General features: G+C 40.4%; 2 protein-coding genes across 1 annotated transcript in view; both read right to left on the bottom strand.

The window, feature by feature from the left end:
- Positions 1 to 13,313, bottom strand: part of LOC108797349 (keratin, type II cytoskeletal 5-like) — a 162,906-nt gene that overhangs the window by 17,230 nt on the left and 132,363 nt on the right.
- Positions 2,716 to 13,313, bottom strand: part of LOC108797351 (keratin, type II cytoskeletal 4-like) — a 203,181-nt gene continuing 192,583 nt past the window's right edge. The window contains exons 3-11 of the mRNA XM_018568939.1: positions 11,537 to 11,913; positions 10,744 to 10,973; positions 10,023 to 10,083; positions 8,588 to 8,683; positions 7,993 to 8,157; positions 7,724 to 7,849; positions 4,667 to 4,887; positions 3,165 to 3,193; positions 2,716 to 3,061 (exon numbers count right to left, since the gene is read on the bottom strand). Of these exons, the coding sequence (XP_018424441.1) occupies positions 2,790 to 3,061; positions 3,165 to 3,193; positions 4,667 to 4,887; positions 7,724 to 7,849; positions 7,993 to 8,157; positions 8,588 to 8,683; positions 10,023 to 10,083; positions 10,744 to 10,973; positions 11,537 to 11,913 (1,577 nt within the window). The 3' untranslated portion in view covers positions 2,716 to 2,789. The remainder of the gene's footprint in view (positions 3,062 to 3,164; positions 3,194 to 4,666; positions 4,888 to 7,723; positions 7,850 to 7,992; positions 8,158 to 8,587; positions 8,684 to 10,022; positions 10,084 to 10,743; positions 10,974 to 11,536; positions 11,914 to 13,313) is intronic.

Raw genomic sequence — 13,313 nt, 5'->3', positions numbered from 1 at the left:
CTGGGTCGCTATGGCATGTGGGGGTGCTGGCTGTCACAGACACAGCTCAGCAGCGGCCACGGCGCATTTCCCCTCATAGCCGCTGCGGAGCTGTGTCAGTGACAGCCAGCCGCTGCGGCAGATGAGGGCGGTGTTCGGAATGGAGGAGGCGGGGCCCGCCACCTCTTACATCACTGGCCAGCGACCTAAGAGCAGGTGGGGCCAGTGATGTAAGAGAAGGCAGGGCCCGTCGATAGCAGAGGAGGCGGGGCCCGGGGACGGAACAGGAGTCAGGGCCCGGGGACAGAACAGGAGTCGGGGCCTGGGGAAGGAACAGGAGTCGGGGCCCGGGAACGGAACAGGAGTCGGGGCCCAGCAACCACAGAGGCGCTGACAGGTAAGAGATCTCAGACCCTGCAGAGCCCACTATAGAGAGTCTATGGTGGGCTCTGCGGGGTCACTCTCCGCTGGGGCTCTGCAAGTGGCATGACTAGCAATCACGTGGCCCCATACAAAATTTTGCTATGGGGCCCTGTGATTTCTAGTTACGCCCCTGCCCTTTGCCATATATTTTGTTACTGAAGTTCCATGTTACACAGGTGCTATGTTTTATATCGCCTTGTTGCCATATACCATGTTATAGAGGTGTCACAATAAACGGGTGCTTTGTTAGCATATATCATATTAATGAGGTGCTATGTTGACATATACCACGCTCTACACATTATGTTGGAATGTATTGTGTTGTAGAGGTGCACCATCACACAGGTGCCATACTTCCATGCAGTGGTGTATTTTGGTTTTGTGCTGCCCTAGGCAAGACTAAACCCGAGCACCCCCAATCCCAAATCTAAATTAGTCCCACCCCTTCCTGTTTAAGACATTTTGCATACCCTGTCAGTCGCGGGATACAGTGCGCACGGTGTATCTAGATTCTGACAGGTTGTGCTATCAACATAGCGGGATGCTCAAGTTCTACCTTTGCAATAGCCACCTTCTCCATTTCTGGCTTGATGGGCTCCTTTGTTCTGCAGCTACAATATCCATTCTCTCCTGCCCTGCCATGCTATGCTAGTCTCTAGTTCTGCAGCTGCAACACCAATCTTCTGCCTTAATATGCTGGGCTGTCTAATTCTGCAGTTACCAATCTTCTGCCTTGGCCGCTGGGCTAGAGACATAACCCTGCACGGAGCTTATAGGCTGCACTTCCTTGGTCTCCCCACCACGGAGGTGCTGATGAGCACGATGACCATCTGGATCTCAGCCCTGGGGTCCTGCGGAGATTTGGGTGCTGGTTTCCCAGGGAGGTCCGGCGCACGAACTGCCAGTGCATCCGGACGAAAGTCACACACACCAATACATTGCACAGCATGTAGACCAGGAAGAGGAAGGAGCTGCCGCCAGCATATATGTTGGAGTAGGCAGCATAGGTGGACACATTGGTCCCCCAGTCAAAGAAGCACAAGGTCCAGGGGTACTGGCAGTAATTTATGAATCATTTATAATATAATTTTTTTTTTTTCTCTTACCTAACTGGTTTGGGGGTAGCATTTTTTGGCGCCCCCCTGGAAAGTGCCGCCCTAGGCAAATGCCTAGTTTGCCTTGCAGTAGATACACCCCTGCTTCCATGCATTATGTTACACGCTATCAACTAACATAGGTCACATATTAGGCAGGTGGTATGTTCCTATATAATATACTAATCATCCTCTTTCCCCATCTTTTCTGTTTAGGGACCAAACAGCATCTGGATGACATTTGTATTTAGTAGGTTGGAGGGATGTTTGCACCGTCTATTCTTTAGAGCAGTATAATATACTGACTCTTACTGGACTGCATACCTTTAGTGCACCCATCTCAGCTCCTGATTGACAGTTGGGATGAGTGCACTGGGCGCATACACTTCAGTGAGAGGTTCAGACACTCCGTACTGCTCCATAGAAACTGAATAAAAACTCCATTCTGCTGAACAAACGTTTTGTTTTTTAACAAAAGTCAGTCAAATGCTGCATTTTCCATATTATAATGTAGATGGCATAAGTGCAGGAGAAATTCCAGGCAGAAGACACCCTCCACACATTGGCGCCCCTAAGCATGGACCTACCATACCTAATTCTAAATCTGGAATTACCAATAATCTTTATCTTTATCTTAAAACTATGATTGTTTTGGCTCAGCTGCTTACATAATGCTAAGAGCAATGGTATGAGGTAGTCTTTATCTATAAACATTTCACCTTACAAAAGTCTGAATACACAAAACAAAATGAATACCCTTTGTGATTGTATTACATAAGCCCGTGTATCTGTGTCTACCATTGCTGTAGCTGCTAAGATGTAAGATGTTAAATACAGCTCATGTACAATCAAGGAGTTTCAAGACAAATTCTTTATTTTTTTAATCAAAGGTTGATTTTTTTGCCATCTTTTAAGAATAAGGTTTTCACCAGTGGGACAAAAGCTTAAAATTTGTACTTAAAGCCATAGCTGAAGATGCAATATAGAAACTGAAGAGTTATAAAGGACAATAGTGAAGGTAGACACCATGCCTGATCCTGGTGATGAATACACTTAGAGATGTGGTTGATGCAGGCCTAAATACCATTAAGCTTTCACAAGTGAAAATAGGGTGTCCACCTTCCCTACCCTCCTCTTACATGAAAAATGTGTTTTCTATTCGGTTTCCCACTGTTTTATAGTCCCAAAATTAGGAATAGCAATAGAGAATAATCTGGTGGTAATGCAGTAATTCAATATAGTGGTAAGCAGAAGATAGGAATTTGCACCGTGCCAAAGTGGAGCATGGGAGATTTAACTTCTGTAGCTTGACTGACTGGACGCAAATCGTACGCTGCTGCCACCTCCCCCGCCAGCTGAGAATCCATATCCTGCAGAGCTGCCAGAGCTGAATCCGTAGCCTCCAGCCGAACCACCACTGCCTCCAAAACCACCACCATAGCTTCCTCCAGCTCCACCATAGCTTCCTCCAGATCCACCATAGCTTCCTCCGGATCCACCATAGCTTCCTCCAGCTCCACCACCACCACCACCACTTCCCAGGGAGGTCTTTCCACTGACCACAGCTGTAAAGAGCATAACATTACATTTAATTTCATATATAAATAATACATCAAATGTAACGATATATGTTTGACAAACAAGACACAAAAGTATCTAAATACTTACAGATGCTCACATTGGTGTCTGTGGTCAACCTAAACATTTGTAGAAAGACACAACAGGGTTTTTTTAAAATAAACAAGCTGTAAAATTATGTCATTTGAAGTGAAAATAGGATTCTATGTATATGTTATCCAATGAAAATATAATTCTACTAATTATAGAATCGGTTTGGTAAATTTTCTATCATTGTTATCGGATGGGAAATGCAATGCAGCATGCAGTGGATAAAAAGCCAATATTTTGTTTCCAAACTACTGTATATTTACATAATGTTTTAAAATAATTGTGGTAAAAGAAGCCATATCCAAATGCTGTTTTTTTTTACTCCAGAAGAAAACCTTGTAAAAAAGTAATTCCGGTGTATGTAAACCCTAACAATAAACTTTGGAACTGTATTTGGGGTAAAGAGTTCCACAGGATGGGAGAGACTCTAGAGAAGTCCTGGAGGCGAGTATGGGAGGAGTGGACAAGGGAGCTTGAAAGCAGGAGGTCAATGGAAGAGCGGAGTGGACGGTTAGGGTGATATTTTGAGACAAGGTCTGAGATATATCCGGGGGCAGAGTTGTGGATGGCTTTATAAGTGACTGTTAATATTTAATTGTATCCTCTGGGCGAGTGGAAGCCAGTGTAGGGATTGGCAGAGGGGGATGCAGACACTGAGCGGTTGGTAAGGTGAATGAGTCTGGCAGCTGCATTCATGATAGACTGAAGGGGGGATAGCCTGTGTAGTGGAAGGCCAATGAGGAGGGAGTTACAATAGTCAAGACGAGATATAACAAGCGAGTGGATGAGTAGTTTTGCGGTTTATACTTATGAAAGTAAATGTGCCATTCACCAAATATTCACTGCAGGTGTACCCCCTCCCCCTGGTGCATGTGTTTTTACACATTACATTACCTGCAGAGAAAGATTGGTGAATGCCACATTCACTGCTTTATAAATGTTTGTTTTTCCAGGTTAATATATGTTTTATTCTTTTAATATTAACTTGCCTTAGTATAAGTCCAAAGCATTTACCAAACAGGGGGTAGCAACTTACCTGCCCCCTGGGCACCTGTGTTGCAACTTGTTTCTGGTGCTCAGCACTGAATTTGTTTTTGGAGACTTGGGACCTCATTTTTGACAACCCTGTTAAATCACCGACTGAGAAAATGAGGAGCCTCTATAGTGAACTTTGAAAATGAATTTCCCCACAGTGCCTATAGCTTGCAGAGGTCAGTGAGGAATTATTTAAAAACCAATGTACTGCTTATTCAGAATATGTAAATATTTCCATGTCTATAGGCTAGGCACCAGGGCAGTTTTGTTTACTCATAAATGTTTCATGTCATCAGATTTTTACACTGCTGCCCTAAGCAGTACCCAATAGGCTCTTTCTGATACGTTAGACTCTATAAACAGTACCGTATAGCACCTTTTTGAAGTGACAGGAATTGGGCAATAGATTGCAGCGCAATTAATGCAGTTTATTGTATTATGAAACACAGTGCAGAAGGATTCCTTACCTGATTTCTTCTCCTTCCAGAAGTTTCCTGTATGTGGCAATTTCCACATCCAAAGCCAGTTTGACATTCATCAGTTCCTGGTATTCTCTCAGTTGGCGAGCCATGTCCTGTTTTGCATTCTGAAGAGCTGCTTCCAGCTCAGCCAGTTTTGCATGAGCATCTTTCAGGACAAGCTCTCCACGGTCCTCTGCCTCAGCAATGGCTGTTTGAAGTTTGGCATTCTAAATAAAATAAACAAATACATTTTAATACTAAGAGATTGTGGAAACTGTCTATATACGATAACAGTTTTGTTATAGTATGGGGTTCAAGCACCACATGTTTTTCAAACACTTGCCTTCCATAGACCAGTTATGCCATTCCACTAACTATCTGGTTATATAAATCATGATCTTCAAGTCATTTATCATTTCATATGCACTCTGTTTATTAGGTCCTATTTTGCAATTTTGTAATTCCTAACACAGTTACATAATTAATCAGCTAGATTAGCTATTTACTCAAGTTGAAAAAAAGACACAGGGTTATCAAGTTTAATCAATAGAAAACAAAAATTTAAATCTCCATCCACAGGGCCCTACACCCACAATTCCATAGAAAATAGTTGTTGCTGAGTACAGCCACACCCCTGGCTCCAGCCAGTCCAAGGGGCAGCCGAGGCCTCAGTCTTGCTGCGGATGTATAACAACTGATATCATTAGCCAGCAGCAGCACTCATAGGGGATGCCTTGGGTTGTACGTTACCTCCAACTCACAAACACACCACACGTAATATGGCTCTGTACCAACTTTCTTTCTGAGATAAAGTGGCGAGGCATAACAATAATTGTAACCAATAATTAGGAGCCACAACCAATATATGAGATGCCACTATCCTGTAAATGTATACTTCTTCCATTGACTTTTAGCATTTAACAAACAGTGGGGAAAGTAGATAATCGTAGCAAAATGAGTTTCTCATGGAGTACAGTAACATTGGTTCATCATTGTGCAATTAAAGAGAACTTGTCAGGACAGCTATTATCTATTATGGTTAAGGTTTCAACCCAGTGCAGGACACTTTCGCTTGCTCAGTTCCCAGGAGGGGCACTAATATCAGAGCAGAGGACATCAGTGCAGCAACAGAATTTGCTTGTCCCCAAAGCTAGAACCATTTCCAGAGGTTAAATAATAACTGGTTGAGAACCTTGGCTGTGAGCTATCCTGAAAGGTCCCCTTCAAAATATAACAGTAAGGTCTGCGCATCATGTCTATAACACAATCAACTCAATAACAAGACAAAACATGCACATATGTAACTTATAACGCTGTCACTACCTCTAAATGGATCATATAATGTTGTATACATTTCCTGCAACTATCAACGCATAAGCCGTTATAAAAAAAAACATTATTCATAAAATTAAAAAACTAACTTCTAAAACTATATCTAGAAGATATTATCCAAAGCATAGAACACCTCTGTCAAGTGAGACATCAATAATGTGCACTTTGCAGTCATATAGAGCTTATCAACATGTGTTCAACACATAGGTATCTACCTAGTTAGTTCATGACGTACACAAAAATTCCATCCAGCTCAAACTTTATAAAGGAACTCACAGTTATGGTTCCTCACACTTTGTATTGTGTATGAAATGTCCATATCTATCACAAGAATGCTCTAAAACACTCTAAAAACAAATATCTTACAAACTGATTTCTGTACTCATGATGCCAAGTAATATATATTTCATCACATAGTCAGATAGAGCTGAGTGTTTGCAGCATTAACAGGGGCGACTGCACCAGGGCCCGAGGCTAGTGGGACCCATGGGACCCAGTGAGATCTGGTTCCGGTCCGGGTAGGGGGGAAGAGAGGTGTCCAACGGGCTTTTGAGCAGGGGGTGGGGTCCAATGGGTTCCTGCTCGGACTCTGGGCTGTGTTGCTAGTAACAGGTGGCGGAAGAGAAGAGGGGAGGGCCTGGCAGGCAAAATGCAGGTGCTGGGATAACTGGAAGAAAACTAGAGATGGAAGAGGCAGAAGGAGAAGAGCAGGTGAGAGGTGCAATGTATCAGAGTGTAGAATCTGGACTGTATGGGAGCCAATCAGAACCAGCACCGCTCAGAGATTCCTCACTGTGTATATAAAGATCAGTGTGTACATAGAGATCAATCACTGTCTGCCATACTCCCCACTGTGTATATAGAGATCACTGTGCCATACTCCCCACTGTGTATATAGAGATCAGTGTGTATATAGAGATCACTGTGTGCTATACTCACCACTGTATATACAGTAAACTCTCAGTTGCCCGGTATTCAACTAACCAGAACTCTCATCTAACCAGAAAAAAAATCCCCCTGTGTACTCACTGTTTTGCTGATATGCGTCATGTGTTATCCTGGAATGATCGTGTGTCTATTTGTCTTAAGTGTGTCTATTTTTCTTAATTTGCTTTTGATTACTGCATTTCAATATTAATATGAAATCAATAGAGAGTTTATGTTATGGTATGATATACAGTAGTATGGGGTATTGCATTGGTTAGACCTATTTTTAATAGTAACTCTCAAGCAACCAGAAACTACATTTATCCAGAATCTGCCAATCCCTGTGGATGCCGGATAATGGGGAGTTTACTGTATAGAGACCAGTGTGGATATAGAGATCATTGTGTGCCTCACTCCCCACAGTGTATATAGAGATCAGTGTGTATATAGAGATCACTGTGCACTATACTCCCCACTGTTTTTATATAGAGATCCAGGGGCGGACTGCTGGTGTGACAGGCTTCTGTGAGGGGGGTGGACTTTTTGAGAGGAGGTGATACAAGATTTTCAAAAGTTAGGTCAATAGTACACCAGAACTATAGTTACAGTTAGGAGATATTAAACATTAAAAATTGGTTTGACGTACAAATAGTTGCAACCCTGCTTAGATAAAGTCTGGGGTCATATTTTTAAGGCTATAGATTAAGGATATGGAATTGTTTCTTTAGGTTTCCTACCATGCCCCTGGAGTGTATTATAACTTTGCTGTTAGAAATATGTTGCTATGTTATTACAATGCCCTACCTGTTTTTTCACATTTTCGATCTCAGCGCGAAGCCTCTGGAGTTTGCGGTTCAGCTCAGAGATCTCATTTTTGGTAGTTTTCAGGACATCACCTTGTGCACCAGCAGATGCTTGCAACTCCTTGACCTATTGTTGGAAAAAAAGTTATTAATACAACAACAAAAATAAAAAAATAACATATATGTATTACCCCTTTTTACACAATAAATAGTATTTCTGGTCCTTCAGTCTCTTAGTATCACCTTGAGAATTTCTCGCAATACACTCACCTTGCTTTGGTAGGTAGATTCTGCCTCTGCTCTGCTCTTCTTGGCAATGTCCTCATACTGAGCCTTCACCTCAGCAATGATACTGTCCAGATCCAATGCTCTGTTGTTGTCCATTGAGAGGATGACTGAAGTGTCAGAGATCTGAGACTGCAGCTGAGCCATTTCCTAAGTAAACAGATAAAGAAATAAAGCCCTTTTTTTATCCATTTATTAACAAACTGGTTAACATGCCGTTGTAATATTGTAAAGTTATTGTAACCAATAATAGAAACATGCTTAAAACAGATGGACATGCATTATCCATTCTATTGTACATATAATTTCTAGGTGGGGATGAGTGAAACTAATTTAGCCACAAATTTACAGATTTCACTATTGCTTTTTTCACAGTGATTTACTCACTCCTGAAATTATCCTAACTCAGTATGTTCAATAAGTTTGGGGGTGCAAACAAAAACCGCGTTGGATTTTCGTCATACTGAACCTGTTTTTTGCCTTATGTTTAACAATCTTTCTATTTTTACCACTTTTGTTCTGCACTGATTGCAATCTTTTTAAACTGGATTAAAAACAAGAAAACAATTGTATGCCTTACTTGTTCATAGAGGCTCCTGAGGAAGTTGATCTCATCAGTTAAAGCATCAACCTTGGCTTCCAGCTCCACCTTGTTCATGTAGGCAGCATCTACATCCTACAATGACATCAAAGAATGTTGAATTATGTATAAAGTTACTAAGAAAAAAAGGATCCGTACAAGAAAAGGCCGAACTCCAGGCAAACAGTTAAACATATTGTTTAAATGCATATATGAGAGCTGTTTTACCTGCAAAAATACTTTTTTGTTAAGATTTGTAGCTCTACCAAAAACAGAACCAGGTTGATGACCGGACTCTACAGCAATTACGCAATAAAATGTACTCACCACCCTGCCCTCAGTCTAATACTGGACAGTGAAGGAACTGCAACATAGCTGTGTATAGTGTATGTGAATTACTAGCTTACTTTTGCCTTTTGCAGTAAGCTACTCACCCACAGCAGCATCTCTGCTCTTAGTCATTGCTATCTGTCCTAAGCTACCTTTCTACAGTCTCTGTGTTATCTGTCCTCCATTTCTTCTTGCATTCATATCAGATTTAACTGATACATGTTTCAGCCTGTGATAGCAACTATCTATATGCCACGTTTTTTCCCTGTCACTGTCCCTGCTGTATACTACCATCCAACATTCTTAACTCCTCAAAGATCAATATCCAATGTATATGCATTAACACTTCAGACTTCTGTCTTCGCCATAGAATATGTGTTACCTAACTCAATGATCAATCACCAGAGTATGTGAATTAATTCCTCAGTTACCACTATTCAATGTAAGTGCAATAAGTGAATACACTCTAGAGTATGTACATTAACAATTAGTTACCAATCACCAGAATATGCATGATAATCCTTCAGTGCTCAGTCTGCAGAGTGTTTTTTACCTCCTTGAGTGCCTAGTCTCCACAGTATGCGCATAGACCTCAGTGAACATTCTCCAAAGTACAGAAACCCCTTAGTGATCAATTTTCAGAGTATCTACATTAAACTTGAAATGTGCCAAATATTTGCATTATCCCTTAGCAAACAGTCCCCAGAGTAGATGCATTGACATCTCATTAACCGGTCCCCTGAGTATATGCATTGACATCTCAGTAACCAGTCCCCTGAGTATATGCATTGACATCTCAGTAACCAGTCACCAGAGTATTTTCATTAGCCCCTGAGTGACCAGTCTGTGCACTAAACTGGAACTCCAGACAAACAGCTACATACTTGGTTAATTAAAGATCTTTCCTTAAGGTCAGATATTGCCTATATTTCCAAAAGTGTGCTGTGGTCTATGTTCACCTTTACTTTTAGGAAACCTATTACCACTAGTTTTAAATAAACAACAACTTCACTTTATATTTTACTTGACTTATTTCACTGTCATTTACAGCCTGTACATTTATAGCGTTCTCATACAAGTATGTGCCACAATTGTCTCAATTTACCTTCTTAAGTATAACAAAGTCATTCTCTGCTGATGTCCTCTTGTTAATTTCATCTTCATATCTGCATATAAGAAGAAGTACAGTTATGCACTTCAGCAGCTTATTCAAAGGGACCTGCAATTTCAGATAGGATTTATAACTATCTGTTGATGGATAAAGGAATTTATTTTCTCTTTTCGGAGGTAATCATCTGTCTAACATGTAGGATGTAAAATATCAGTCTGTGACCCCACCCATCTTCTTTCCTCATGTACCACTCATCATTCAGACTCAGTGTTGCTGTAAAATAGGTAACCTGCAGGATTTTAAAGATGTTAAGGATAAGCATTTGGAGCCTGTATTCTTTCCATCTGCATTTTTTTTCTGTTTCATTCTGCAGGTAGTTAACAGAACTGAACAGCTACTGTGAAAATAGGCTAGAGAAATCTAAATTCAGAAGGTTTTACTTTTTGTACATTGCAGGCACATTCTGTATAAGCTTCAGTGGTTGCTCATGTGCCGGAATTGCTTGCTAGCTAAATTCTGCCATGGAAATGTGAATGGAATTCTTTAGGAACATACTGCAGTGCATGGAAACCATTTGTGTTTTCCTAACCTTGAATTTTGTATTTTAGTCACAATATTGATTGAAATTAATAAACATTTTGGGAAAAATTAGTTTACAAAAAAAAAGAGATTGGCATCATTAATAGTGTGTTACAGTACAATATATGTCACTTACCTGTTCTTGAAGTCATCCACTAAGTCTTGCATGTTCCTGAGTTCTCCATCTAGTCTGTATTTATCATTTTGGAGAGCATCCAGCTGCCTTTTTAGGCTGTTCATGTATGCTTCAAACATAGCTTCTATATTGCTTTTGCCACGGCTTCCACCCTTGACTTGCCCTCCTTGCTCTTGCAAGAGGCTCCATTTTGTTTCAAGGACTTTGTTTTGTTGCTCAAGGAACCGAACCTATTTCCAAACATAAACAATTATGAAATACTATTACAAGAAAACTGTAATTCCTTTCAACTTAAAATAACGTCCTCTAAATGAAAATTGAAAGATATTGCATATCTTAGGTATTACATACACATATACCAAACCTATCTCACTTATATTATTTTATAATGTTAATAAAAGACAGCCTATAGATTTTACAAATCAATTAGAAATATTCTATGGTTTAGTTTTAAGTCAGGAAGTAATTGCTATAGTTTAAATACAAAGTAAAATGCATAAACATCTGCTGGTTATTAGTCACACATAAATATAATCTGTGCTAGATATATTCGCAAGCAAACTCAAGTGAAAAAAAAAGCATAAATCTGTAAATCCATTAATGAAAACAAATCTCATTCCAAAATAGAAAAATAGTGCATAATAATATTTAGTCACACACGAATATAATCTGTGCTAAATATATTCACAAGCAAAATCAAGTGAAAAAATGCATACATCTGTAAATCCATTAATGAAAACAAATCTCATTCCAAAATAGAAAAATAGTGCATAATAATATAACAATTTCTTACCTTATCAATGAAGGAGGCAAATTTATTGTTCAAGGTTTTAATCTGTTCCCTTTCTTGGACTCGGACTTTTTGTATGTTAGGGTCAATCTCCAAATTCAGTGGTGCCAGAAGACTTTGGTTAATTGTAACCTCTGTAATACCAGCTTGGCCTCCCCCAGAACCAAACCCTTGACCTCCATATGCAAATCCTCCTGATCCACCACCAAAGCCACCACCACCACCAGCTCCTACACCAAAGCCTATTCCACCACCCCCAAATCCACCTTGACCACCTGCGGTACTGATGGAGATGGTCTTTCTACCTCCCACGTTAAAAAGGCTTCTGCTACCAAAGCCTCCTCCACCGGCTCCACCAGCTCCTCCAGCTCCTCCACCACCTGCAGCACCTCCAAAGCTTCCACTACTTCTGGACACAGAGAATGAGCTGAAACCCTTCTGGGCTCCACCACCAAACTGCTTAAATTGACTCATCGTGGCTTAGATATATAAAAAGATGAAAATGTGAATAAGCTGAAAAATGAGATGGATGAAAGAGACAGGACGCCTCTGAGTGCAAACCACTGGAACGTCTCCTATATATACTCTGTGCTTGGTCTGCAATGGGTGAAGGATATCAGTTTACAGAATTAATATGCTTGACATGCCTGGAAGGAAGGACAGAAAAAGTGCTTTTCGCTTTAAACTTTTCTCTAATGAAAATGTCTGGAATGACATTGCTCCAAGGCTTTCATGATGCAGAGATAGCTTTTTACACTACCAAGTGAAAACATTTATCAAGAATAACCAGGTAATTTCTTAAGTCCATAATCATGTAATGTGCAAAAGAAATAGTAGTGGCTACTTATCATAATTATTGAAAAAAATAAAGCACAAGGAAAATACTATATTGGTATCTGCACAAAACAAAAAAGTTCTATGTTACAATTTAATGTCATTAAATTGTCATCTTCTATAATGATGCACTGAACCAGTCACTCTGCTGATGAATTATATACATTATAACTCCAACTAATACAGTGTGCAATGTTAATCTGCAGATTCTAGAGCAGGCAAGATACCTTCTTGTGATTGTGTGAGTATTCACCGTTATATTTCTGTTTACTTATTTCCTCTGCACACGATTTGCTATTTTAAACGAATATTCAAAAAATATATATTGTGTGAACATTTTCAACCCTTTCAATAAATCGGCCTAATCCTTCCCCTGTGCAGAGCATTAGTTTCATGTCTTCCTGGATATGTAGTTCAGTTTTATTTTCCCTTGAGAAAATGTGTTTAAAGGGGGATCTAAGGGAACTCTTTGGACCTGGAGGAAAAAAAGTGTAACCTTCTTAGAAAGGCCTCTTTACAGTAAGAGTTGTGATCATGTGAAATAGACTTCCATGCACACTTTTTCTAGCTGTTTTCAAAATCCACAATATATGTAGGTGTCTATTCATTTTTATAAACATTGTTGATCCAGGAAGTATATTGTTGCCTTGGGACAGGAGTAGCCAAACTTCAGCGCTCCAGCTGTGGTCTGGGCCTGGATATGCAAAGTATGTAATTAGATTAGGGCTATGCATTAGGGCCTGCACGGATAATTGGTAAAAGATTATTTAGCATAGTAAGTAAGAGGGTTTACACAGAAGAGAGTTATGTAGACGTAAGCACCTATTACAGACAATAGCAACAGAAGGTTGTCTACTGCTCAGTAACGTGCGGTACATTTAGTTCCGGGTGAGGCATTCCCCAGCCTCACCCCCAGCATGTCCTGCCCCGCCCCCCCCCCAATGAA

Source organism: Nanorana parkeri, unplaced genomic scaffold (genome assembly GCF_000935625.1).
Source record: "Nanorana parkeri isolate BGI_ZX_2015 unplaced genomic scaffold, ASM93562v1 scaffold1262, whole genome shotgun sequence".
Classification (NCBI taxonomy): domain Eukaryota; kingdom Metazoa; phylum Chordata; class Amphibia; order Anura; family Dicroglossidae; genus Nanorana; species Nanorana parkeri.
Note: the sequence above shows the minus strand (reverse complement) of the source record. Positions and strands in the feature narration are given on the sequence as shown.